This window comes from Neolamprologus multifasciatus, chromosome 2, assembly GCF_963576455.1.
Source record: "Neolamprologus multifasciatus chromosome 2, fNeoMul1.2, whole genome shotgun sequence".
NCBI classification, from domain to species: Eukaryota; Metazoa; Chordata; class Actinopteri; order Cichliformes; family Cichlidae; genus Neolamprologus; species Neolamprologus multifasciatus.
The window spans coordinates 19,478,147-19,505,395 of NC_140440.1; the positions used below are offsets into that span (position 1 = coordinate 19,478,147).

The window sequence follows — 27,249 nt, forward strand, 5'->3', positions numbered from 1 at the left end:
ACATTCGGTCTCGAGGCTTTAAAACAGTTCTTCAGAACCCAGGGGGTGACAGCACGGTCACTACGTCTCTTCTTTATACTTTCTATGGGTCCAACACTTTGATCCAGACTAAAACAACTGTTGGATAGGTTATACTGATGTGATCCTCTGAGTCCCCTGAGTTTTTTTGTTTAGTTTTAAAGGCTACGTCTGCATGTACACGATTATTTACGTAAATAACAATTTACGTAAATAATTTTGTACACATGTAAGCGGCGTTTGGATCACTGAAAACTGAGTTTCTGAATGACTCCTGGCAGGGTGAATATTTTAAAACATGTAAATGCATTAAACTTCATTACTGCATTTACATATGGACAAGGAAAACGTAAATTTTAAAGCCGAAGGTATGTGGTTTGATTTCCTTTTTTGACACTAGACTGCTCTGTTATTGTTTCTGTGCTTTTGATTGAGCAGCATGTCTTCACGAGGTTACATTGCCACCTGCTTTGGCTGTTCTTGACAGCACTTGAGTTTGTTTTTAGCATTTTGATCTGGACAGAGATATTTTTCAAAACGCCCTTGGAAAAATCCCCATTTTTAAAAATACCTGATTACATTTGGAGGTAGCCACAGCATCTTCATGCTGTGAAGTTTCACTGGGTGCTAGCAAGACAGTATCCGCTCCCTAAGTCTAATGTTATCATCCGTTTCTGCGTCAGAACTCTTCCTCGGTTAAAATCAATCAAACACTGAGAAACGGTCCAAATAAATCTCCAATAAAATAATCATCATGACTGTTTCTCTCAGATGTTAAAGTTTAACATCCAGGCCTCCGTGAAAGATGTTTAACAAAGCTAGAGGAAAGCAGGACGTTAGCTCGCTAGTTTTCATTTGAAGGTGATATAACTGAAGGATTGGGACCGAAGGACCAAGATGTACTTTTCTGCTATTGCTTTGCACAAAAAGACGGAAAACTAAAGCCCAGCTATGTTTGTAGAGTTAGTGAAGCTGGGCTAACTGGGCTAACTGCTATATATTGGTGTGGTGATGGTCAGCATAATATAAACACATTAGACACTCCATCTTCACTAGGATGAGGGTTAACTTTACCCAGAATAGAAGTTAATGTGAGAGTCCCCAATGGCCAGAGACAAATGCAATCATATGGAAGAAGATAACACCGAAAACGAACCAAACTTCAGGCAAGAGAACATTTGAGATGATTCATCCACAACAGAAGGTTAGTCATTAATATCCTGCTCCGGGGTTTGGGTGACTCGCTATGAAAAATTCCTGACCCCAGGCTTTATGCCCCTACTGGCATATTACTCAGCTTGAGAGTGATTCTTTTCTGAAGTGTTTAGATGTTTGGTGCTTGCAAACTGTAAATCTATGGGTTAGAGTTGTTTCATAATGTTTTTAAAAACTGAGCTTAAAGACATACTGCAATGGAATACTACTAAAAAAAAGCCTGAGAGGCTGATGGTGACCAATGATTATTTTTAGGGACTTCACTATATAGAATAGACATGTTAAACACGTTTAAACACATTAAAACAACAATCAATCCTCCATGTTTGGCCCAGAGTTGTAGCATTGGTAGAGTAAAAAATAGACTTTATTATTGTTATTTTTTTTAAAGAATGGATTGAAATAGTTGTTATGTTCCATATGTGTCAATAGTAAAATAGAGTATAAAGTATTCAAAACTAATAAAACTAAGATATTTAAACAATTTCACTTAGGTGCAAATGGAAGAACACAACAAACTTATAGACTAGCAACTTGTCAATCACACTGTAAACCAAACTTTATCATCCTTTTTGACTCTAATGGGGACCATAACTAATAAAACGAGCACTGTGTTGTTTCAGGAACAACTTAAAACTAGCCACTGAAACCATAAAACTATCAGGAAGAATTACAACAAGACGTGTTTATAATTAAAGGCAGCACCCCCTGCTGGAAATGAGAAAGACTGCCGTGTTCACGCTGACTTTACTTTTCAGATCTGAAAATGACATCCATCTTCTATATACAGTCTATTAGTTGGCCATTAGTTGTTTGTAATAACTTATTTATTAATAATTAACTACAATTTGCAGGGCTTGTCACAAAAACGTATCACTGACATTGCAGCTGTGGTCGAGATTGGTAGCTGTCAGAGTTGTGCAAATTTAAAGGTGCAAAGGGAGTTCCAGCCCAATAATCTTTGGTAATAATCAATTCCACATCGTGGGGTGGTCCACGTCATGATGAAATATCTCTGCAGACAGGGAGACTTTATCCCTGGGCTTTGCCTAGCTTCCTGGAAATCAGTAGCAAGCTAAACATTAACAGAATTTTGTGCACACGTTACCTCTTTCAAATCCTTCTCACACTAGAAATGTGAGAAGGATTTGAAAGTTATTTTTATTTGTTCTGGATTTTATGGACTGTATTTTGATTTGACAGGATAAGAATTCCATTTCAGATATTTTTGAAGTGACATGTATCATTTAGTGATTTCTCTGCTTGTTTTTCACTGGTTGGAAACAAGACCATCCTGTGGCTGTTTTTAGAACCTGGCGTACTCTGAATCCACCTTTAACAGCTTTAAGGGTCAAAGGTCAAGAAAGCCCTTGACCTCGGTGTCACCAAAATATAACCTGGGGGAAGATGAGACAGGGCTTTTTGAGGATGTAAGAAGCCATTGTGTTGCTGTTTGGGAGATGCATGTTTCCATGTGTACAAAGGGGAATGCAAATGGATAACAGAGGCATAATGACGAGTGATCTCAGAAAGATGATGTTTTCTGCAAAGCTGTTACACATTTCCTAACACTGGGGAAAACGGCCAATGGTCGAAGGGGAAAAAAAGATCTTCACAATGAGACACAGTGTCTCAGAGCAAACGCAGTGGCCAAAATTTCAGAGGACTTGCTCATGAGCGAGGGTCCGCCCAGCTCCAGCGCAGGTTGCCTCGGGCTGGCAGGTTGCTCCACTGCAGTGTGTGTGTGTGTGTGTGTGTGTGAGAGGAGTTTTTCCTCCAGAGTGGGCAGGGCCGCTGGTGCTAACATATGTAGGCTCCACAGGGGTCTGTGACGGCACACACCGTCTATCTGGACAATGCATCCATCATTAACCTCTCCGCATCTCTGTCTCGCTGCATTTCAATCGGCCTCCATCACCGCTCTTGCTGGATCTCACACTCATCTCTCCCACTCTCTTTGTTTGGCCCCACGTTATCTTCATCCCCTGCTGTCCATCTCCCTCATCCTCCTCCCTGCATATCCCTCGCTTTCTCTTTTCTCTCCCCCTGTGGCCTGCTTTTCATCTCTCCCTCTTACCCCTCCTCTTCCTCCCCCTTCCCTCTCTCTCTCTCTCTGCCCTTCACCATGCCCCCCCACCCCCCCACCCGACACACACCTCCTCCTCTCCCCTTCACCCTCTCCCTGTATCCGCTTTCCACTCCCTCCTCCTTCTCCTCCTCTTCCTCCACCTCCCCCAACTCTCACAGCCCTCCTCCGCCTCTCCTCTGTCCTCCGTTCAATGCCCCCCCCCTCCTTTTTTTGCTCCTGCCATCTTGCAGGCCAGTGGAGCCAGACTGCAGGCGTTCAGGGAGTCACTGGACCTGCTGGGCAGCGGGTGACACAGATTTCCGGTGTGTGTGTGTGTGTGTGTGTGTGTGTGTGTGTGTGTGTGTGTGTGTGTGTGTGTGTGTGTGTGTGTGTGTGCATGTGTGACGAGACCAGGAGGAGGAGCGGGGTGGGGGGATTAAGCTCCAAATCACTAGAAAGGCACTGAAGAGAGGGGGGGGGGGGGGGGGTGAGAAAAGAAAAAGCTGCAGATCCAAGAATTTGAAATTCTCCCTTTGTCTGGGAGATGAAGAAACACTAGACTGTGGACTCAAAACTAAAAGACTGTGTGTTTCTCATTCAGTGGGAGCGTTGTAATTGCATGATGTTGGAGCTCGCTGCTTTTCTCCATGAGTTGGCAGTGTCCTGCGTTGGCTGGCGTGCAGTGCTTTCCCTCTCTCTCTGTCTCTCTCTCTCCCTGCCTGACAAACACACACGCACACACACACACGCGCGAGCACGGACGTGCACATCCCCCTCCTGCCCCCACCCCCACAGATGCACACTCACATACACGCACACACACAGTCCCTCTGCGATCCCCCCTGACTGAAGGCTCACAGGAAGTGCAGCCGTGGCCCAATTATAGCGTGACACCTCGGGCCGGCCGTTGCCATGGTTACGTCTTCCCTGCGGTCCCCTGGAGTGTGGCGCCGAGGAAGAAGGTCTTATCACATCAGCCATCGTTACGGCAACAAGCAAAAACCCACCCTGTAGCCTCAGCCCAGCTGGCTGTGTATTCGGCTTGAAATCTGCCCCCCCCCCCCCCCCCCCCCCCCCTCATCTGTGTGTGCGTGTGTGTGAGATTTATATATACGTACGTGGAAAATTTTAAAAAAAAAGGGAAATCGTGTGCGAGGAAGAGCCCGAATGTTTGTGATGATTGTGTGTGTCAGGTTAGGTGTGCTCAAGTGCACGCACTGGACTTGCCAAGGCAACGTGTAGGTGTGTTTGTGTGTCTGTGGGGTTGTGATAAGGCTCTCAGCCACACCATTAGGTGACTCATAATCCACACACAACCTCGCACACACAGGAGCACATGTGTGCGCAAGCAGAAACAAGGTTGCAAACGGACACATACGCCCAATTACAAATGAGTGCACGCACACACACACACACACATAAAGACGTAGCATAGAGCTTGTAGACGAGTGCACATGGCAAATTTCTTTTATTTCAAAAGGGCAAACAGCGCTATACAGTACAAGTTGCACATGAAATAATTTAGCCGAGGCCAAACTCATTCACTTCTTACTGATGCAGTGACGTCAGAACAACAGAAACAGAACTCCCCTCGTTAGAAACAAAACATTTGGCTCCTCTTTACCTTTGAAGCACAGTACATCCAAACTGGAAAGCAACGTAAAAAAAAAAGAAAAAAAGAAAAAGGAAGAAGAAGACATAATGTTTTCCAGATATTTACAGTCTATTTACAGAATTTTTGTCATCATCTGAATATTGACAAACATTGGTATCCTTCTTTCTCGCCTCTCCAATTCTCTGATTGTCAAAATGGATGGGAACGTGTGTGGACATTCTTAAACGGGAGCTGCAGCTCCGCACGAAACACAACATCTTTGAACGTCTCTGACAGTCACAGTCCGAGCATGTTAACAGGGTGTCCTGTGGGTGAGTGTGTGTTGGTGTGTGTGTGTGGTTTTGTAATTTTTGTTTTGTTAAAACTGCAGCTCCTCAACAATCATCCAACCGGGAACCTCTGACAAATCCTGCCACCGCAATCGTTACTATCCGTCCAAGGCTCCGTTGCTTCTCTCCTGTGCCAGACCCAAAGTAAAATCAGACCCCCTCAGATCAAACCCAGACACTCTGCTCTCAAACCCCGGCCCCCCGGGCTTCCTCTTCAGCTCCTCACACTTCCTGTATTTACAGATCTGGTGTCCCCTCTTGCGATTGCGGCAGCTGCTGCACTGTTCGCAGTTCGTCTGACGCCGGCACGGTACGCACTCCCCGCACCTCTTCCTCTTCCTCCTGCCTCCGCTGCTCCCGCCCAGGGAGCTGGGAGAGTATCCTTCGGCCACCAGCCCCTCTATGCCCTCAGCTCCCATGGCCGTGCTTCTCCAGTGACCTCCCCCCATCTGGAAGCCTGCCAGGGGGAAAAGAGCAGGGCTGAAGGGGAACCAGGCACCCAGGAAGGGCTGGAAGTCAGTGCTGCATGCAGAGGAGTCCTCTTCCTCCTCCTCAGGCCCGGACCCACCTCCCTCGCCGTCTCCCTTTCCGCTCTTTGCTTCTGCAGCCTCCCTCTTAGCTGGCTGGCTGCTCTGTGCGCCCAAACTGGCTTGCTCTGTGGTGGCAGGGGTGAGAGCCAGCAGCCCAGCGCGCATCAGCAGCTCCGCAGCGTGGGCCAGGTGGAGCCCGCTGGGCGACTCCCACATGTCAGGCCAGGAGGGGGCCCGGCGAGGCTTAGCGTGGCCGGGCTGGGTGGCCCGTTGCTGAGATGAGGAGGGCTCCATCAGGCTTTTGACATCCACGGCCGGGGAAGGGGTGGAGATGTAATGGGAGAGGCTGTAGGGGTGGTTAGAGCGCTTAAGGCTTGGTCTCAGTGGCTCATTGGGGATTTTAGCACTGCTGTGGGCCTGATCCGGGGAGGAAGGGCCAGCGATGTCTACCGCGGTGGACATAGCTGGCTACGGGGAGTTGTCTGTCCTTGTGTGAGTATGCGTGCGCGTGTGGGAGGAGAGGTGAGGGAGAAGGGGATTGAAGCCGATGCGAGGCTGACAACTGTCCTGCTGTTACTTCAGCCAAAATGGCAAGCCTTGGCCTGTGTCCCTATTCCCATTCTCTGCAGCAGCCTCGGAGTCCTGGAGAGCTAGAAATGAATAGGGGATGAAGAGAGGAAGGTTAAGAATAGAAATGTTGGAGTGACAAACACAGAAAGAGAGTTAGGAGGAAAGAAGGGCTGGGAGATATGTTCTCAGTCAGAGCCACCAAACACAGCCAGAGAAGCAGAGTGCAGAGATTCAGCACTTAAACACAAAAATATAACATGCATGTGCACAGGCTCAGAAATCAAACTCCCCGGACAGAGATGAAGGCAGCCATGTATCTGACACACACTGCATGCTTGCCAATGATTTCCGCATACAGGAGGCAGTATCCCTTTAAGAATTTCACGGTATATCAATGCAATCAATAACAGAGCGACAACAATATGCAAAGATATGCGCATATGCGCAGGTCAAATGTGGAGCGCGCTTTTCAAATACATTTTGACGACTGCTGTTATGTGTGCCAGCCAAAGCTTAAGCTCAGCAGAGAAAGACTAAATAAGGGACGCCGGGGGAAAAAAACAGGCTGTCTTTTGTCTGCTATCGACGACGAGGAGCGAGGTGCGCAACGATGCGGTTGCTGTGGATAAAAAAAGACCAGGCTATGTTCCGTGTCCACATTTGTAGAAAAACTACTCCGCTGATTAAACACGGGAGATGGGTGTTATTACAAGACCGGCCAATCGCCCCCTTTGGCGGATCGATCGGGAAACCAGATCGATCATTTGGCCGTTATTAAGGTTACCTAAGAAGACGGTGCTCGACCGACGCCACGGCGAGCTGACCACAGTCCGAGTGGTCGCTGCGACACGGCGCTGCGCGCAAGAAAAAAGGCGACAATACAACACGGCGAAAATCAACAGGAAGTGTCGAGAAAAGCTCCCCGCTTACCTTACAAACACGACACGAGCTCTCCTGTCAAAGATATGATGAAGTCATGAACTAATGGCGTGGTGATTGTAGCGTATATGGACGGCGGAGCTGCCGATTCCTCCTCCACCTCTCCGTCCCGGAGGGTCTGCAAACACTCTGCACGGAATTTGGGGGCGTCGCTCAAAATGCGAAGTGGACTCTGCAGTCGAGGCTCTGGTCAGAGCGACCCCGTGAAACGTCCACAGAAGCAGATCAGCACACACCGTTAGCTGGCAGCGGGAATACTAAGGCGAATCAAGGCCACCGGTCACACGCAGTCAACAGCACAACTGAGACACATGTAAAAATTATGTAAACACCGGGCACACTTATAATTTACACTCGTTATGTTTTCTCTACTAGAAATTCTTGTTAGGCTCATATATATACATATATATATATATATATATATATATATATATATATATATATATATATATATATATTGGAAACTAGTCAAAAGCCCAGTTTATTAATTATTCCTGTTTGTCCTTTTATAAATCTTTAAATGTATTCAATCAAACTTTGCTATATTAAATGTTCAGTAAAGTAGCTGAAAACTCTTAAGCGTTTACTGTTTGTGCAATTCAGGCTTCGCCTACTTATTTTAACATAAAAAAAATGCTCTTATTTAAAAAAAAAAAACAAGACATAAAAAATCCAAACAAAACAACTCTTTCCCTTAAAATGGTTTTATATACAGATTTACTGTTTATTTTTTTACCGTCTGAACTGGTGTTTTATCCACACCGGAAGCCAGCGCCGTGACCTTTCATACATAAAAGCACACTGTTTTGGGTTGTGGTGTCACACACGGTGGATGTAAATAAATATCAAAACAAACAGCTACAAAATAAAATGATATTTTTACAGGTCACTCGGAAAACAGGAAGAGCCCTGTGAGCTAAATTAGCCTGTTTAACATAAATAGCCTTTATGCTAATGTCCGTCTGCTTTGAAGCACGTGAGCTCGCTGTCTGTTAAAGGTGACTCCTCACGCGGGGACGGCGGAGTCCACTCCACCTCTTCTGAGAGTCCTCCGTTGCATCTGGCACGCAGCCAGATACCTCGTGCGTGCGTGTCTATGTGTGTGTGCGAGCGCGCGCACGTGTCACTATGGGAGCAGGGGCCCACCGTGTTCGCGTACACTGCTGTCTGTCTGGCCTGGGCGATCCGTGTAAACACAGCGTCTTCTAGCGGTCACCGCAAATACTGCTCCGTCTTAAAATGGCCACTGGTGTCGGTGGACACTGCAGCACGGGACCCCCCCCTCACTTCCGTCTCTCCCACACAAATCACAGCCCCGATCCCACCGCAGTCACACACACAGAGCTGTTTACTCATTACCCCTGTCCTGCATTAATCCATCAGCACGGCGTTGGGACACGCGTTCCGATCCTGTGGTGGAAAAAGGTGAACAAATGCAGTGGGAGTGTGTCCTGAAATGAATAAATGAAGCTTTCAAATTGGGTCACTCAAGTTTTATTCACAATGTACAGAACAATGAATCAAACCAGACACCCCCGCAGCCAGTAGAAAAATCAACCTGCTGAAACCGCAGAATATATTCTTAATGGGCACGAGCTGCTGAACACTTCACAGATTCAACACAAGTTTTCCCAGAAAGCCACAGGAACTGGTTACAAGGAGACAGTTTCAACAGTTCATTAACAACAAACTAAACCTCTACCTCCTCTGACTAAAGCAGCAAAACAAACAGAACAATGTGTGTTAACATTCATGTAGGGTTGTGTGAGCGTTTGGATTCTGGTTTAGATTTAAATTTAAGGCCTATGCTTCAGTTCACCGAGACGCTGGACTGACTGAAGGTTTCGTCTTTCAGCCACCTGCCCCACAGCCAGAGGAGGCGGCTGAAAGGACACCAAACATGAAGGCACAATGCCCGCACGGGGAAATATTTCACCTTTATCAGGCCCAGTGAGAACTTTAAACAAACGGCACATTAAGTAGGTCATACTGCGAGCTGCAGTCATAGTGCCACCATATCTAACTGTTATCTGTCCTCAAATGACCTTTGATTTCAAAGTCACACTAAGCAGTGTCAGACCAGTGTGGCCGGTTTGATATTAAAACTATGTTTTTCTGTTATGGGCAAAGGACAACGCTCAGAGTTTGGACTGAACATATCAGCGTCATACTGTAATCATCAATCAGTGTGACACGGCAATGAGAATGACAGATGATCGGGCCGGGCGCGCGAGGAGTCAGGGAGGGCCGAGTTCTCCGGTGGCTCAGATTACGCGTCCTTCTTTTTGATGATGAGTGGTCCAACGTTGTCCCCGGTTTCCTCGTTGTGTTTAGTGTGGGAACCATCGCAGTAAGGGAACTGCAGGGAAGAGGAGAAACAACAACAGAATTCACTCTTATCAGTCATATGAAGAGAGTCTGTTAGCCACATATGAGTTCATGCTAACAGCAGTTTGAAACCAACTAAGCATGTAGGGCTGTCAGAGGGTAACTTTCAGCGCAGGTCAGGGATGTTAAAGATGGTCACATCCCATTACCGACTGGGATGTGATCAGCACAATATGTGTCAAACCGTGACCTGTGACTGCAGAAAGCTAAGCAGTTTTGGACCTCTGATAAGATTACCTGCAAGCTTAGAAAGCTCAATGACTGTTACTTGAAGTTTAAGCTAAAGGACATTTATCGCTGCCTGGGGACCAACCTTCTTTGACTTCCAGCAGCGGCAGTACACGGCCTTGGTGGTGATGTCCTCCATGTCAAAGCTGTGGACCACTTTGGGGCTGTCTTTATTGATGCAGGTGTTCACTTGGCCCTTTTTGCAGCTCTGCCTGTTCAGGTACTGGCTGACTAGGAAGCCTCCGACAGCTGCAACCACCGCCACCGGCACCGCAACCAAAAAATGCTCTGAAAAAAGACAAATATGATGAGGACTTTTATGTAATGTCTTAAACAAGTGATCATAACTGTCATTTGAGGCAACATCGTTTTAGTCATCATTTCAGCCTGTCGGACCTAGTGGCATTAACAGTTTCTCGGTTCTGAAAGGGTTTATGCCAGAGTAGTTTAGGCTTATTCTTAGAAAACCAACAAGCAGGTATGTGGCGTTTTTTTCCAAGGCCAGGAGTGGCGAAATTTTTCCAAGCCATGGAGGATTATCTGCCGAGTACTGAGAATCACATGTTTCAGAACAGGAATGTGGGCCCTGCTGTCAGACCTGATCAGCAACTTCTGTGAACTTCTGCTTGGCTAGAGCGGCGGGAAGCCGGGCATACGGAGATAGCGTTTAGCTGTGGCCCACACTGAGTGAAGTCTAAAGTTGGAAAAATTAACCCGTGTCCCACTGATGACACGATGACCGGTTAGCCAGCTAACGGCGCCATGCCAGAAGAAAGGGAAAAGTTTACAATGCAAGTACAAAGTCTATATAAAATATTTGAGTCTTTACGTTACTATTACACGCGGTAGCCTCAATACAACCACACAGTATCCTACAGCTTTTTCTACAACACTGTCGCAGACCCGCTAACTGCTAACAAAACACTCATACAAGGCTAGCATGCTATTAGCTAGCTTTAATACTTTACCTTTAGTTAACCTGAAACCCGAGCTGGGTAAGTCGGGTATCGGAGGCATTGGCATTGCAGGTAAATGTGTGGCTGACATGTTGGGAGGTTTTTTTCTCCTCGGGCGGTGTACTGTATGTGATCAGCGCTCAGCAAGGTCAACCACAGAGCTTATCAAAACTCGATCCACTCTGACAGCGCACCAAACCTGCTGCGTCACTGCCCACCAACCAATCAAAACCGAGGAAGAACGAAGCTCGACAAGGGTAAGAGCGTAACCCCTATACCATTTCCGGCTTCGCTTTAGCGCTCTTTGAAGTTGGAATTGCCGTGATGAGTAAAACGTTCCAGAAATAAAATAAATAAATATTACGTTTTATTTTAAGTGTATTTGTTAAAACTCTTCACTATCGGGTCCATAGCCAAAAGATAAATACAATTCCACTGCCTGGCAAATGTTCCTAATGGCGGATAATTATCTTGACCACTGCGAGCTTTGGCGAGTCCCATTTCCTTTACAGGTCACTGGCTTAAAAAAAAAAAAAAAGAAAGGAGGGGGGGGGGTTTGAACATAACAACTTTGACTCAAAACAAACCCCATTTATAAATTTACAATGCTTAAATATACAAATTATGAAGTTTTACCAGTCAAAGCTTTTAATTTAGCTGTGACAGAGCTGGAAGGTCTCCCAACTTTTAACTACTTTACATACCACCGGAGGGCGACAAATGACCTTTTCTAAAGGCTTGACTGGACTCCACAAGCGCCCAAGAATTATGTAATTTCAAAAGCTTTCAAGTCTTGTATTTTTGTTATGCTCCCCAGCATTCAAAGAATTCTGTGGAAGAGAGGTAACCATAAAAGAATGAGGTAATTGCTCATCTTATTTATCCTGTTAGATTTCTGCAGAACTTCCTCTTAACTGCATTCAGATGTTGCCAACCTGCCTCTGTATGCCTTTTTCAAAAAGAGGCTGAGTATGAGTCAACACAGGAGTCGAGGGTTTTTATTACACAGTTTAATCAACACACAAAGCTCAACGAGCCTCTCAGGTAATTCAATATACAGAGGTTTTGTGCAAGAAGAGTGGGTTCTCCTCGCACCCAGAGCCCAAGCCAGTCCCATAGCCATTTAAGATGTTAGCCTCTAATTTAACAATAGCAAAAAAAAACAAACAAAAAAAGAAAGATAAAAGCAACCTAAAGAATTATGGGGTGGGAAATAAAAACACAGGTTAAACTAAGAAAAAAAAAATGAATTGTTTAAATACCTGGTCCAGAACCTCCACTTTTTGTGAATAAAGAAACAGTGGTGGTGAGGGTGACATGGGGGTTACAGTTGTGTGCATGTGTGCGTGTGTGTGTGTACAAAGGGGTCAACTTGGGTGAGGGAAGATTGGGGGAGGGAGGAATGAGGAGCAGGAGGTGTGGGGATAAATTCAAGTCCTTTCATAGAATCCAACAGAAGACCAAAAATAGGCTGCGTGTAATTTTTTTTCCATGTTACATAGCCTTGTATAAAACACAGAGTGCCCTTTGACTACTTCCTTGAAATGTCACCCCTACAGATGGAAATCATTAGGACAACAAAAGCAAGAAAGGGTGCAGAGTGTAAAAATCCCTCCATCTTACTGTCCCCTCCCCTCAAAAATAAAATTAAAGTGGAAGATAATGGGGGGAAAAAAGGTCCCCTCAAAGCTTGACTGGTGCTTAAAGGAATGCTTTTAGTGATGGTGGGTGAGAATGCGGGCGTGCAGGGAATAAACAGGGGAAAGTGGAGGATCGGTGACAGCCCAACCTGCTTGGTGACAAATGGAATACAGAAGTCAGGAGATGGAGGAGGAGTTGGTAGGTGGTGAAAAAGGAGAGATGGGCTTTACCGTTGCAAGTTGACAATATGTACACTAGAGGAGGGGTGGGTGAGCTGAGGGGCGGAGGGAGGGAAGGGGTAAAGATAGAGCAAATAGAGGGAGAGAGAGAGAAGGTGGGGCAGAGGGAGTTTTACAGGTACTCTGGTGAAGGGGAGGCGTGGCTCAAAGAAAGCACTCCAATGGAAACCAACAAGATCTTGTTTAAACTTTTCATTTGTTTGTATGGTTTTTTTGTTTGTTTTCTCTTTACGTCTGAAGCTCCCCTAGCCTTTACGTCGTAGAGGTGGTTGGCCATGTTTCTACCCCCAACACTACATTGCATACTTTTGTGTCCATTCCCGAGCTATTTTGTTGTACCTGTGAACAAGAAAGAAAAAAAAAGAGAAAGAGGAGAGAGTGGTCAGTTTTAACTTAGTGAAGGATCAACATGTTGAACACTTGTAGTCAAGCTGCACCACTGCCTTTACTCTGACTGGTCCCATCCACGTGTCTGAAACGGGGCGGCTGAATTAGAGCAGACGCTCCCCGAAGTCTGAATCGCAACGAGTGTGGCCGCATCACTTTTCTGTTGCGACGGTCACCTCGACTGTTCAAAACTTGCTTGCACTTTCAACAATTTAATTGGCCATCCACTGCCTGTCACTAAACCTGCACAGCAATTAGGTTTTTGTCAGAGTGCATCAAGCTGGGGAGAAGCCAAAGAGGAGGGTAGAAAGTTCATGAGCGAATGGCACAGAGCAGACACATCGTCCTCATTTTACATCGTAGGCTCAGATGAGTGCCATTCTCCTTTCTGTCACAATAAAGATGCTTCATATGAAATCCCTCAGATACTTTAATATAAGACAAAGGAATTTTCAAAGGAACGTGTCCGTTTTTCTACACGATAAGAGAAACGTGCTGTATATAAAACACACCTGTCAGCACGACTCTCTGGCCTGAAAGAGTAAGAAATAAATGTGTAAAGTTACTGAAAGAGTTGTGACTTAATTTGTTCATTCACATAAAATGTAATTTTTTATTTTTATTTACTGTGAACCTGTACTGTAAGATTTTATTATTTTTTATAGTAGATATTTAAAAAAAAGGACCTTTTCTGCCATTTAGTCATTTATCTACTACTTAATTACTTTGATGTAGCACAAATGACCATGGGGAGCTCTTTGGGTCTTTATAAAAGTTCCAAGTTATGAAAATACAGTTTAAAGTCCAAAATATATGCAATATTTTTTACTTTCCAGAGCCAGTGGGCCAAATTGGGAGTCTTTGTTGAGCCAATTCTGGCTCTCCGGCCTTATCGATCAATCGTTAATTTCACAGGTAGCAAATTCTGATCGTCTCAACAGGGTGACAACTCCAGAAAGGTGGCATGTCTGTGCCCAAATGTTTGCAAAAAGCTCAAGTTTCACACGCTCTAACATTAGACATGCCATTTTTGATTAGTCATGTGTGAGAGTGAATGAATGCCTTCTTGACCATAGCCTGTATATAAAAGTTGGACATGGCCACAGGGGATATTTGCCCATTATGAAGCCCCGAGTTGGGTTTGCTGTTGCTGTCTGGATGTTTCGAAACCAAATGTGGGGAGTGAGTGACACATCTGAACCTCACTGTTAACTGTGTGGCTATTTTTAAGACTCGTGGTGACAGTTTCAATTTTTTCTGTTATGTCACACACTGTTAGCAACAGTGTTACTAGCAACAATCTGAAAAGGCACATGAAAGCAAACTCACTTTTCCCTGTCAGTCTTGTAGATGCGGGCGATCTCAGGTACTAATGGGTCGTCCGGGTTTGGGTCGCACAGCAGAGAGCAGATGGACAGGAGAACTGGAACAGACCACACAAAAGGTTAAGAGTTCTCACAAATAAAAACTGACATTTTCAGAGTTTGGATACATTTTCCTTTGGATGACCCTCACATGCTAGCATGTCCCATCTATTCCACTTCTGATCATAAACATAATTGGTCTACAAAAACACTCACAGTGCATGAGGGACGCTATTTGTGTAAACCACTGTATTAGCTCAAGGACCGTCTCTGACATTCACTGAGATAGTGCTGCTCCAGTTTAAATCAAGGACCTCTGCCACAGGAATGCATTTAGAGGTAGCGCTTTCACGAGAGAAAAAAGGAAAAAGAAAACGGGGCGTTTCTCTTTTACTCTGCAGCCAGAAACATCTCCTTACCTTTGGAGATGGTGAGAGCTGGAGACCACTGTGATCGCAGGATGTCAAGACAGATGCTGCCGTTGCTGTTGATATTTGGGTGGTAGATTCTTGTGGTAAATGCAACCTGAAAACAGATGAATGGGGGGAGCCAAGAAAGAGGGGGAGACGGCAGAAAGCTGAATGACGTAAAGCTGTGGCACGCTTTAACGGGCAAGAGGAACTTAGGCGCCCTCTGTGTATGAAAAGCTACTTCTTTGCATGCTCTGGTGCTCACCTTTGGCGGTTTGAAGGGGTAGTCTGTGGGGAAGTGTATGGTCAAGAAGAAAACCCCGCTCTGGTAAGGACTGTCATTCTGAAGGAGAGAGAAGCCCAATGGGCTTCATTACAATTATGGTATAAAAGGAAACAGGCAGGTGGAAAACTTATAGTGAGAACAATTCAGAGTCGTGCTCATGTACGCGAATTTCCCATAAACCTAAAGCAACGGTTAAAGCTGTGACTGTGTGAGTACTTACGGGTCCCATTATTGTGGCTTGCCAGTGAAACACTGAAACAAAAAAGGAGAAATTTGTTATGAAACTCTGAGGACATAATGTGTGTCTGGGAAGTGTTAGAATAAATAATGCCCGTTTATTTATACAGTTGAGTAACAGGCTTTAAATAAAATGCAGATGAGGACAGTCTTTTCTTAATTAGAAATGATTACATATACACTTGCAGCACATGAATAACACTAACCTGCTGCTTCAGAGGAAATTAATAAACAAGAAGTGATTTTTTTAAAGAGCTTGGATAACCACCAAAACAAACCACTGTAATCTGACTGTGATCTTTTAAACCTGTCCAATTCAAGCATCCTGTCTGAGGAGAAATGTCACATTTGTGAAGAAAGCCACAATAACTGCATTTCACAAGAGACACCGTCTTGGTTTTTTTTGATGTTGATGGCAGGAAGCGATGTGTACAGCAAACAAATAAAAAGTTCTGCTACCGATTTTTTCCCGCACAAGTACAAAAGTCAGACGCTATCGTGCACAAACACAGACTGCACACCAAAATCCCAGGACGCAGTGCTTACGGGATCCACGCTACGATTGTTTTAAAGTCTGACATTTTAATGACACAAAGGAAAAACTCCTCAGACGGTTATTGTGATCTTGACAGCATACGGACACATACGGACGTGTCCTGCGCGTGAGGTCCTAAGATAAAAATCAAATGTGTTTGTTTTGACTGGAACACTGGCACCTAAATGCAACATCACCCCCCTCACACACGCACACACAAAGGATATTAACACATTCATGGGTTAGTCTGAGTTTCAACACAACATATTCATATTTCATTTAATAATCTTCGAGGAATCTTGCACATAAGTTTTGTTGTTTTAAAGAATAGTTTCAATAAATAATTTCGGAACAGATATCAATATGCAAAAATCAGTCTGAAGACATGAAAACAGACTAAAGAAACAATAAAGCATGTAGATTTTTTTCTAAAAACAACACAATATATGAGAGCACAGCTGCACTGTACACCCTGTGACGATTCTGGTTATGTATGCAGACGTCACAAACCTCAAACATGAGATAACAGCGTGGGTGTCGGTCTCTTGTTGAACCCAGGTGTTGCACTCAGGATGTGTCGGGCAGGCAGCCGCCGCATTACTACCCCTGGCTAAGTTTGCTTCAACCTCTGTGCAATGACTGGGGCAGCACGTAATTTGCAAGTCCATGAGTTCATATTTAAATCAGTGTGCATACACTTAATATAGTCACTCTGTCTATTTTTTTTAAACATCCTAAATACAATCTGTCTGTGTTTATTCATGCTACTTGTTCTAAACATACCCATCTAGGGCTACTATTATTATTCCCACACTATCATTCATAAAAGACATGATTATAAAGGATTACAGCTATATGTAAAAACACTGCTGTATTACCAAGACAGAATAAGATCAATCGTTAAATGGACTTAAATATCAAGGCACATCTTCAGAGCGATTAACTGAATGTATCTGTTTGTGTATATAGCACGGGACAGCGTCAGATCTACCACAATACAAGATCTTAATGTATCAAAATATTTCTTAAAAGCAACTAACTAAACTGGACACGGGTCATTAAAAACTACAGTTTGGATTTTGACGTTACAGCAGGGTCAAGACCAAGTTGATGAGATCGAGCCAAAGTGTAAATTCCAAAATTTTGCAGGCATTTATTTAAAAAAAAAAAAAAAAGAGGCTCCAAGTGTCTGGATTTACTGACACTTAAACCTCAGGTCACAAGATTGTGGACACTGTGGTTTAGGACTGAGTGACGGGGTTATTGATCAAACCAGAAATGCATCAAAGAGAAAGTGTTAAACTGCTCACTAAACATTTTCCTTCAGTACAAAAAAAAATCCCCATATCATCAAATTCTTTCAATATTCTGTACTTTTTTTTTTTTTACTCTGCACACAAATTTTAGCATTAGGACCAAATTTTGTTTAATTAACCTGCAATAATAGGAGCACCTTGGGAGTTTTACATACAACATTTAAAGTACTGGTTACAAGGAAACATTGACAACAATACTACAGGGCTAAGTTCAGTTCAGTTAATGCCTTCTGCGTTTCATTATTGGCTCAGTCTATGAGATTAAAAAAGAAATCTGAACTCCGATTTACTCCCAACATTACAAAAGAAAAAATACTCTTGCTGTGAAAGTAAAAGTAAAACCTACATGAAGCAATACAGTGGATTATGCTTTTATAATTACCCAGAAATCTTCACAATAGGAGCTGCAGGTATTTCCTGGATGTGAGCTCTAAGAATAACCCTCAAGCAGAAACGAACACTAATTTAATCTATTTTATAGATGTTGGTCTTCATGGATCTGTCATTGATTCCTATGTCATGTGCGAGTATAATTTGATGATTGAAAATGATTTGGTCACATAAGATTATGAATAAGTTCAAATAAAAAGCGGGAAAGGGTTTTGAATCCTGCTTACACACAGCTAACGTGACACTGTGGGTCTAAATGTTGACTTACTGTCATCTCCTACTGGTCCTGCAGAACACTGGGCTGGTGGGTCCCGTGCCAAGTCGTTCAACTCCTGAGACAAACCAAAGAGATGTGAGTTGTTTGGGTCCAGCCATACAGCGAAGCATTAAATAGACCATAAAAACTAAGAACCAATAAGAGGGCTAAAAACACCAGTATCTGCATACAGGATAGCATTCACTGATGAAAGTGTCTGTTTATCTTTTGTGTCACATCAGTATCGTGCCAGATAAGAGTCCAGACAGTGTGTTTAAGAGGTGAATGACATTTAGTTCTTTGTAATTAAGTAGGGCCAAACGAAGAAAAAAAATAAGAATAATATAAAGTAATTGATTTTAATATTTTCCATTTTGAAATTTTTTTTTAAATGTTAAAGATTGAAGTCAACTCCCTGAGTTCATCAAAGGGTGTTAGGAAAGTGTGGAAGGTTTAAGGTGAACCTCCCAAACTGCATCTCAACCTCTTAGCTACAATGTATAGAACAGAGCACTTGAGTACTTTGCTGTTTTCTTCTTCTTTTTTTCTGTGTGAGGTCCAAGCAAACCAGTCTATATATTAACAGAGAAAATGTCCTCATTTCTAAAACGCGATTATCAGTGTATTTTGACTTGTCTCTGAAATTCAACTTAATCATTAAGAATATATCTTTCTAATATGCACATTTTTAAAGTACCCTTCAACAATCCTCCGAATAAACTGAAAGAAGAAATGATAAAAAACAAACAAAAAAGGAGCAAGCAGAAATATCAGCTTTAGCCAGGTTGTTTTACAAACACCAATATCGGGCTATTAATTAAACAATCAGCGCAACCCCAATCTAAAGAACAGAGAGAAAAAGGAAATGCAACATAAAAATAACCACACAAGAATTTCCTCTGTTTAAGCATGTGTTTGGGGTGGGCACAAAAAAAGAGCTTCAATAATCTTATAGAGGCTGTTCTACTTACTACTTCCTCTGCTCACCAGGAGCTCTGTCTTGTTTTCAGACAGCTCCTGAGGCCGGTGCCACAGCCATAAAGGCTCCCTGCTACAGTAACTCTCAAAGCATTTCCCGGTGACACAACAACACTACTATAGCACCCCGAACCTTTGCTTATGGCACTGACCGCTATTACGTAACAGCCTTTCTCCAGGTAGAGCGGCTAACACACGTATACCCAAACCGAGATCACGGTAATTTGACAACAAAGCTTTTACTATAGCCCACACAGCCGTGTAAACTGGTTAGCTCGCAGTAAACGGTATGCTGGTAACGTTAGCTTAGCGTAAACGCTAACCTCTCCGGCTCGACAGCAGCACAGGATGTCATGTAAGAGAAACATGAAGCGAGCTGCCTGGCCAAATTATGACATGCCTTTATGCTACGTGGGGAATTAATTGCAACAGGACCAAACAACGCGGAGCTAACTCAATCAGACGAGCGACACAATAACGATGATAGGGCTCGCCTGCTATCAGCAACATGCCATCAAAGGCGAACAACGCGTGGGGCCTGTTTTTACAACACCGACTCGCTGCTAACATTAACAAGAATTTCCTTATGTACTGCTTCTCCCGCTGAGCCATAAGCATGTTCAATACAAACAATAACATGGCTGCTTTGACATGACTACTGCGAAAACCTGCAGGTTATGAATTAAGATGACAATATACAGTTAACGAAAAAAAAAACGGGGAGGAGGTACATGCTCGCTTCCGATATAGCGATCATTATGTTTGAACTTTTACTGTTCCTCTAACAACAGCAAATGATCGAATATTTAAATGGCTAGCGACAAAGAAGCCGTCCGTCCTTTAATTAAATAAGCTCTGGACTCCTGAGCTAACGTTAGCGTTACCGCTAGCCGGATAACTTCAGTTATCTGTCAAATCAAATAGCGGGTTAAGTAAACGTAAGCCGCCGTGTTAAATAATGTTAGCTACGTAGGCTGCCGTTTATATCGACTAATGAAGACATATCCGATAGCATATCGTGAAAACTGCCGCTAGTTTACTATAAAAATAGAAATGTAGTCAGCTAGCCTGACAGAACCCTTTAGCTCATCCAAACTAGCCAACAACCGGGAGAGATAATGTTAGCCAGCAGCAGCTAACACATCACTAATACCATTAACTAGTGACAACCATGGCAAGCTAAACATCTTTTTATACGCGGTATCGAATACATTCTTAATGAATCGAAACAGATTGTGAAGCTATGTGACACAACCAAGAACAGCTAACACAGCCAATGGTGGAGTTGGCCCATTTGTAGCAGCACTGAAAGGCGGCGCATTGCTGCTCTCAGTGTCGCCGCTCGCTATTCAGACTCACAGACCGTTAGCTGCCAGCTCAAACCTAACTTGAATAAATAGATCCGTTTTTCACATTATTGTCAGTACAACTAATCTGCCAGACAAGCATCCGCTAGACAACCTTGGAATTAAATCTATAACCAAACTGCGAAATCCTGGGCCTCGCGGTTCACTTCCTTACCTTGTGAATTCTTTTCAGAGCCATTGTTGTGCTAGCGCTTCTGACAGGAAAAACGTGCGATTAAAATGGCGATTGATATCACTGTCCGTTAGTAATACTACGATTTAGCTATCATATAAGATCGTTACTGTACATATAATTAACTGGTTGCTACCAGAAAGAACCACCAAGCGAATTTTGAGGCGAAACTGAAAGATAGAAGCGGTAGAACCGCGGTCCTTCCTCCTACTGCAGCGGCTACCAAATCACTGCGGCCTGTGCTCCGCTAGCAGCAAAGACGGCAACACTTCCGAATTCCGTTTTTCACAATTAAACCACGACCATCTAAAGGTGACACAACTACCTTGCTCTCCTCCATCCTCATATAACACAAAAGTAAATCCGCTTATTGACTGTTACATGTTTACAGTCTCATAGGAGACGCCTTTAAATTAATATTCTGACAGGCTTTTCTGTGCAATGTCCTCAAAGAGCATCCCTTTCCTAGGCTGGAAGTAAACCTTTACTTTATTCATGCATAGAATTCTTTGGGCTGCAAACATGATTACTATACTTCCATACAACAATTTGCAGTGATATTAACAGTAAAAAGATGACACATCTGAAAAGTTGGACCATGGAATACTTGGCACTTCCGTAAACCTCTCTAAAAAAAAAACGGGAAGACAGGTCTGTGCGCGTGTGTGTGTGTGTTCTTTGATTTTCTCAACAATAATTCATTCCCGGTCTACCTCGCTCAGGCAGGTGTGTTGCCAGTAGTACAAGAAAGTTGTGTTTGGATGTGTCGGACAACATCCACTGCAACAAGAACCATCCATGTAAAGCTTGCCGCAGCTGTTCAAGGCATAGATTCAAGAATGAGCACACTTGCAGTTGAACAGTCAAAACAAATATTTTTTTTAATGCTTTATTTTATTAGGTTAAAAAAGTCATTGGTGGAAAAAAATGTTTAAGAGAATTCATTAGAACTTTTCCCAACCTTTGAAGAATTTTCCCAGCTTAAACAGTATTTATTTCCAGTTTATTTCGCTAAGAAAGATTAAGAAAAGAAAAACTGGCCGCCGCACAGTCTTAGAGAACTGCCCCGCTGCAGTGAGATTCAATATCCCAAGCTCGGGACAGGAGATTTCATTTTATCCTGAATTAAGAAAAAACCTAAACAATTTTATAAAATGCTGTGGAGGGCTGCCTTTGAGAGCAGGAGTATTTAAACAGTAATCCAATATCTGTTAACATCGCAAATTATAAGTCTTTTCACACAGGTACAACTATTTCGCATCAACAAAAGCAACCTGGCTGGTTTACCAAGCTCAAGACTTCAAAAGCTGGGAGCAGCTGTGTATTTTCTGTCCCCACACAGTCATTATATTTTGGGATTATAGACTAGCAGGATTTATTGTCCATTTCCGGACAGAGCCTGAACTATTCAAAAATGACAGCTGATTGTATAATTTACTTCTTTCCTTTTCTGAGATCAGTAATACTCAAATATTCAGTGGCTTAAAACATTTTGAAAATGTTTCTTAAAAATCTTTATTCTGAAAGCAATTTTCAAACCGGAAATAGTGTTGTTGGCTCGCTTTTTCACTGCGTTACCGCTACGGAACCCCTTCGCTGACATGCGCACCTGAGGGATCGCGGTGCACGCCGCCTACGTAGTGGTGCAACTGGCGTCATTGTGGCTCCCGCCACGCGAGGGTAAGGCTGAACGGGCACGGTCTGGGCTGAGCCAAGATGTCTACCCAGTATATGTCTTTTGCAGTAGGTAAACTCCCGGAACGTGAGACTAAAATGGTTTACAAGAGTTTCAATGTCGTATGCGTCTTCACAGGCAGTGCAGCAGTTGGTAACATGCTAAAGTCGCTGGCTGTGGCTATAGGTGTAAGTCCACTTTCAGAGGCTTATGTAATAGATAAACTACTGTCTGGGTTTGTTTAGTGCAGAGATATGACTCGCGACTGTGGGTGCGAGCTCGTTGGCGGAGGGCACATAATTGGTTTGTTTAAGCAAGAGAAAAATATATTAGCTGCACAGTAACTGCAGTTTATGTTTGTGCCTTACTTGTGTGGTTTTGTTTTGTTTGTCTCGGTAACTCGTTGTTATATCCGTGTGGCACACAATGTTCCGCTTTCTCAGTTCTCAATATTCTTCAGCAGGGGTGTCAAACATAAGGCCCGGGTCCCAGAGTCGGCCTAGCAATGAAGGCCCATTGGGCAACTTTGGACAATGTGAATGAGGGCATAGTTTTTGGACTTTTAACTGTATTTGCATTTAAAGCTTTGCCAACTGATAAAGAGCTTCCCCATACCACATTCCTACTACATCAGTGTTATTAAGTAATAGATAGAGATGGACCGATCCGATATTACGTATCGTATCGGTCTGATACTGACCTAAATTACTGGATCGGATATCGGAGAGAAATAAAAAATGTAATCCGATCCATTAAATATCAAAAAAGCACCTCACAAAACTTGCGACATGGCGTAACTCGGCTCATAACCGTAGCACGTCGGAGCAGTGTGGTCACGTGATAGAGCGGCTGTGTGTATTTGTAGCCTGCTAGTAAACATTTCATCTCCGAGGAAGTTATCCCAGAGAGAAGTAAAGCAAGTGTGTAAGTTCATCTCTGAATGTTTGTAAAGCATTCCCGCGTTAATCTTAACAACCGATATATAGAGCAACTGCCTCTTCTCTCTCTCTCCTGCTGCTACTTCAATCGTGAAACTGCTTAATGATCAGCTGATCGGCTTTTCTGTCACGAGTCTGTCTCTCTTCTTTGTTTTTGGCCCACTTTGCACCAGAAAGAGGAAACCAGCGGCTGAACAACAGCAGCACTATTAAGCTTGATAAGCTGTTGTTAGAATTTATTTAATATTACTTTCTAGACCAGGATCTTTTTCTACGTAGCTGACGGCTGGTAACTGTGCAGGGGCGGATCTAGCAAAGTTTAGCCAGGGGGGCCGATAGGGCATTAACAGGGAAAAGGGGGCACAAAGACATATTTTTCTTTCTTATTCTCATTTAAAATATCTAGCTTTTTAATTATTTAATAATTATCTGAATCTTACACCCAAAGTTTTAATCTGATGTAAAATGTATAGAAGTCCATTACTGTATATAGTAACTGTTAAGTCTAATATACCCTAGTAAGCTGTATGTAGTACTTTTTCCTTTGGGAAGATACCATCTGTGAATTCTGCAATTCTGTTGAAGAAAGATGTTGAATCTATTTAATTATTCTTGAAAAATATTTTTTTTCTGTGAATTTTTTTCACCCTGCATCAAATTAAAGTTGATTACATTGATTAAGCATCACGAGGAAGAGGGTGGTTCCCTATTTTCTTTTGCTGGGAGTTTGCAACCCTATTAGTTAGGTTGCTTAATATTTCTGCTAAGTACTCTTTAAAATACCAGAATAGGGAGGATGGAGTAGGTTTAACTTTATTAGATTGATCAGTATTGCTGATCTATGAAATATTTTGGGTGCAGTGTTTTGTTTTGTTTTTACATACAGGTATAACAGAATAGCTTTAGTGTTGTTGTTGTTTTTTAACTTGAGTATGAACTTATACAAAAAGCAGCAAGATATTAAAAAAACAGTTTTATTGATTAAAAAACACACTATATCGGATTCATATCGGTATCGGCAGATATCCAAATTTATGATATCGGTATCGGTATCGGACATAAAAAAGTGGTATCGTGCCATCTCTAGTAATAGATAAACAATAAAGTGATAGATGTTTTTTAGAAATGAGTTTTTTTCCACTATGGGACATTATTAACAAAAACATGGGCAATGAGCTACCAAACGTTTCTATGTCATTGAAAACATTTACACTGTGTTCTAGATACATCAGACACAGAAAAAAAAACAAAAACAGATTTCTTCTGGTTCTTAGCAAAGTAGAGCGATTCAAGTATCACTAGCAATACAGGATAATACTTATGTTATAATGCTTTGATAGATCAAAGTATCTGGGGCTGATCCAATTCCTGAGCAAGAAGTCCGAGTTGAGTGGGAGTTCAACAAAAAACTTCCAACTGGGAACTCAGAATTTCTGACTTTGACTTATTCAGGAATTGGCTATTATTTCTTAGAATTTATACACGAAAAACTTGTTTGCTGCAGCACAATTTGTTTAATATGTAGAAAAACTGAGGCACACAGTTTAAATTGCACTTCTTTTTGTTTCCTGAGAACCGAGGAAACAAGGATCTTTCGGTTTAACTTTGTTTTTTGTGATGTCCTGCCTATTTGGAGCTAAAAGAGGCCACCCAAACACATGAGATATCATTGGAAAGGCCAGGATGTCATCTTTTGAGCTGGTTCTCAGGAGGATATTGAGATTGTGTAGTTAAACGTCTTTACATTGACAGAATGGGAAGTTTCAGTAATCCAGCCCACTTAAAGATTGAAGAGTCCCACGATGTAAAATGAGTGTGACATTCCTGACCTACAGGATAACCAAGAGACTCTTTCAGGTACAAGTTGTATTAACCCTTTAAAGCCGGTCGGAGCGCGCACTCTCCGTTTTGCATAACTATTTTTAAATCCTGGTAGAACTGCAACCACGTAAGCTAGCGCAATAACGTTTTTTGCATATGAAACCGAAGGAGTTGTACTTACATCTTATGCCATCAGCTTGATCTAGGTCACAGTTTCCTTCCATGTATAGCTTTGCAAAAACTGCATAAAAAGCGCTTGCAGCAACAAAAACATAATATTCCAGAAACACGCTTTGCCGAACCTATCAGCTGTTTGTAACACTTCGTACGTCCATCAGCGCGAACTATCGCATGTCCTCCATGTCCTGCCCGAAACCGGAAGTGATGTCATTTTGCGGAAATGTAGTTTATTTTACCATCAGGGCCTTATGAGCCTATAGTTGTGTTTTTAAAAGTTATGTTTGACTTTCTGACTTTCTGTGTCGTTTCTGGGATGCTTAGGACTCATATTGCACTGCTGGAAATAGTTTATTTTGATGCATATGCTGTTTTTTTGCAAATTTGCATTATAATATTTATTTTTGTTTTTCCTGCAGTATATAAAAGTTGGTGTATTTCAAAAATAAAACTATGAAGACACTTAAAATAAATTTCCTGTGGTGGGAAACTATTTTGTGCAACTTTATTTGTATTTACAGTTTTGAGGGATAAGCCTCTTAAATTTCTCTAACTAGAAATATATGTTTGCAATGTCTGCAATTTATGTAATTACTATGCACTTAATGCATACATATTATTAAAATTTGGGCTATAATGGTTGTATTGATGTATATCAACTTGAAATGCTCCCAAAAATGGCACTACAGCATGTAAAAATATAATATAAGCTCTGGCAGCCTTGGTTTTATGGTAGGTCTTAAAGGGTTAAAGATGTCAAACAGTGGAGGGGAAGACCACTGGATTTTGACTTAAAATAAAATAAAACCTGATCTATTTGTTCGAGGCAAATGTTTTTGTTCTTTTGAAAGCTCGGAAATTAGGCCCCGCATATTCCACCATGGCTATTGTGAGCTCTGGCCTATGTGCAGAGAAAAACATAATCATGTCAAAGTGAATGAAAAATGGTTCCAGTTTGCATTCCAGTAAATGCAAATGACCCTGTGTTTAACTAAACTCACCGGTTCAAATAGAGCAGGCTCCGTCATGGGTTTTTCAAGAACAAACATGTAGGAACCTACAAAAGTAAAGGAGTCCCAACACAATCAAGCTAATGAATCACGAACTTTTAGTATGAGGTCAAATCAACCGTCTGTCATGAATGGGAGTAGATTTTGAGGAAATTCTGAGGACTTTCTGTAACATCACTGAGCTTCACACCGTAATCAGCGTCCAGTAATGGCCTTTTTACGCTCTGACCAATGTCACTAGTTATGTTGTAGTTCTGTTGCACACTAAAGAGCTACATTCAATAGCTTTAAGAGATATATCACTAAGTATAGCTTCATAATTTTGTCCCTGTATGTTCTCCCTAACAATCAGAGAGAGAAATAGTTATTTTAAAAGAAGCTTTTAAACATTTGATTTCTTACTGGAAGGAAAGCACAGGTGGGGCTGATGTCAGTAATGATGGCTCTGTGTCATGCAGGTGTATGCAAGTGAGCAAATGTACACAATACAAGGACTGGAATGGTTATAAGTGGACTCTGTGATTAACACCATCAATCACACCTCGGTCATTCCTGCTGTCAATGTCAAAATATCTGCTGTTGAAACAGCCAACAGCAGAAGATACTGTTTGATTTGCACAACAGTCATCTACACTTGAAACTCCCCCAAAATAGGAAATGTATCCAAAAACCACATCCAAAGGTGAGCTGGGTTAAAAGTACAGCAGTGTGAATAATGGGCATGGTTTTGAGAGAGAAAGATGGGAAACAGGAGATGAAGACATGCCACTTTAAATCATTTCATGGTTCGATAAGGCCCTCTGACTTTTCATCAGAGTATACTGATTGCCTTGGCAAACATCAGAAGGACGGCTCAAAGCAAACCTCAGTAGAAGTTTAGCTGAGACAGTTTATATACAGCTTACAGGCAAGCTAAGCTGTACTCCCAAATGGTCAAATGCAGATAGCATATTTGTATTTTTCACTTGCTGTCAGCCACTGATCTTAGCAGTGCATAGCAGGAGTCGGACACACCGAGTTTTACAGACTGTTTACTATACAGGAATATTCACAGGTAAGGGGGTGTGTCTGAAGAAGCGGTACCCCACCCTGATATATGATAAACCAGGGGTGGGCAACTCCAGGCCTCGAGTGCTGGTGTCCTGCAGGTTTTAGATCTCACCCTGGGTCAACACACCTGAATCAAATGATTAG

The 27,249-nt window shown here is 42.7% G+C and overlaps 3 protein-coding genes across 3 annotated transcripts; all 3 read right to left on the reverse strand.

Moving 5' to 3' along the window:
* Window positions 1-4,752: 4,752 nt before the first annotated feature.
* cxxc5b (CXXC finger protein 5b) lies at window positions 4,753-7,595 on the reverse strand. The gene is made up of 2 exons (XM_085170510.1): window positions 7,276-7,595; window positions 4,753-6,425 (listed from the first exon to the last, which is right to left on the reverse strand). The coding sequence occupies exon 2, from the start codon at window positions 6,235-6,237 to the stop codon at window positions 5,344-5,346; it is 894 nt and encodes a 297-aa protein (XP_085026636.1). The 5' UTR covers window positions 6,238-6,425; window positions 7,276-7,595; the 3' UTR covers window positions 4,753-5,343.
* A 1,167-nt stretch (window positions 7,596-8,762) lies between these two features.
* Window positions 8,763-11,071, reverse strand: LOC146524230 (CDGSH iron-sulfur domain-containing protein 1). Its single transcript, XM_085173944.1, has 3 exons — window positions 10,869-11,071; window positions 9,986-10,188; window positions 8,763-9,643 (listed from the first exon to the last, which is right to left on the reverse strand). The coding sequence occupies exons 1-3, from the start codon at window positions 10,945-10,947 to the stop codon at window positions 9,554-9,556; spliced, it is 372 nt and encodes a 123-aa protein (XP_085030070.1). The 5' UTR covers window positions 10,948-11,071; the 3' UTR covers window positions 8,763-9,553.
* A 780-nt stretch (window positions 11,072-11,851) lies between these two features.
* Window positions 11,852-20,690, reverse strand: ube2d2 (ubiquitin-conjugating enzyme E2D 2 (UBC4/5 homolog, yeast)). Its single transcript, XM_085173932.1, has 7 exons — window positions 20,417-20,690; window positions 17,930-17,993; window positions 15,404-15,435; window positions 15,163-15,240; window positions 14,907-15,012; window positions 14,453-14,546; window positions 11,852-13,075 (listed from the first exon to the last, which is right to left on the reverse strand). The coding sequence occupies exons 1-7, from the start codon at window positions 20,438-20,440 to the stop codon at window positions 13,030-13,032; spliced, it is 444 nt and encodes a 147-aa protein (XP_085030058.1). The 5' UTR covers window positions 20,441-20,690; the 3' UTR covers window positions 11,852-13,029.
* Between the last annotated feature and the right edge of the window lie 6,559 nt (window positions 20,691-27,249).

Bases quoted from the DNA above. Each gene is read 5' to 3' on its own strand.
- cxxc5b (XM_085170510.1), bottom strand. From the start codon at position 6,237: ATGTCCACCGCGGTAGACATCGCTGGCCCTTCCTCCCCGGATCAGGCC.
- LOC146524230 (XM_085173944.1), bottom strand. From the start codon at position 10,947: ATGTCAGCCACACATTTACCTGCAATGCCAATGCCTCCGATACCCGAC. The intron at 10,189-10,868 runs GTAAAGTATTAA...GTCTTTTTTCAG, and splicing joins GGGTTTCAGGTTAACTAAAG to AGCATTTTTTGGTTGCGGTG. The intron at 9,644-9,985 runs GTTGGTCCCCAG...TCTTCCCTGCAG, and splicing joins GCTGCTGGAAGTCAAAGAAG to TTCCCTTACTGCGATGGTTC.
- ube2d2 (XM_085173932.1), bottom strand. From the start codon at position 20,440: ATGGCTCTGAAAAGAATTCACAAG. The intron at 15,436-17,929 runs GTAAGTCAACAT...TTTTTGTTTCAG, and splicing joins AGGACCAGTAGGAGATGACA to TGTTTCACTGGCAAGCCACA. The intron at 14,547-14,906 runs GTAAGGAGATGT...GGTCTGTTCCAG, and splicing joins AGCTCTCACCATCTCCAAAG to TTCTCCTGTCCATCTGCTCT.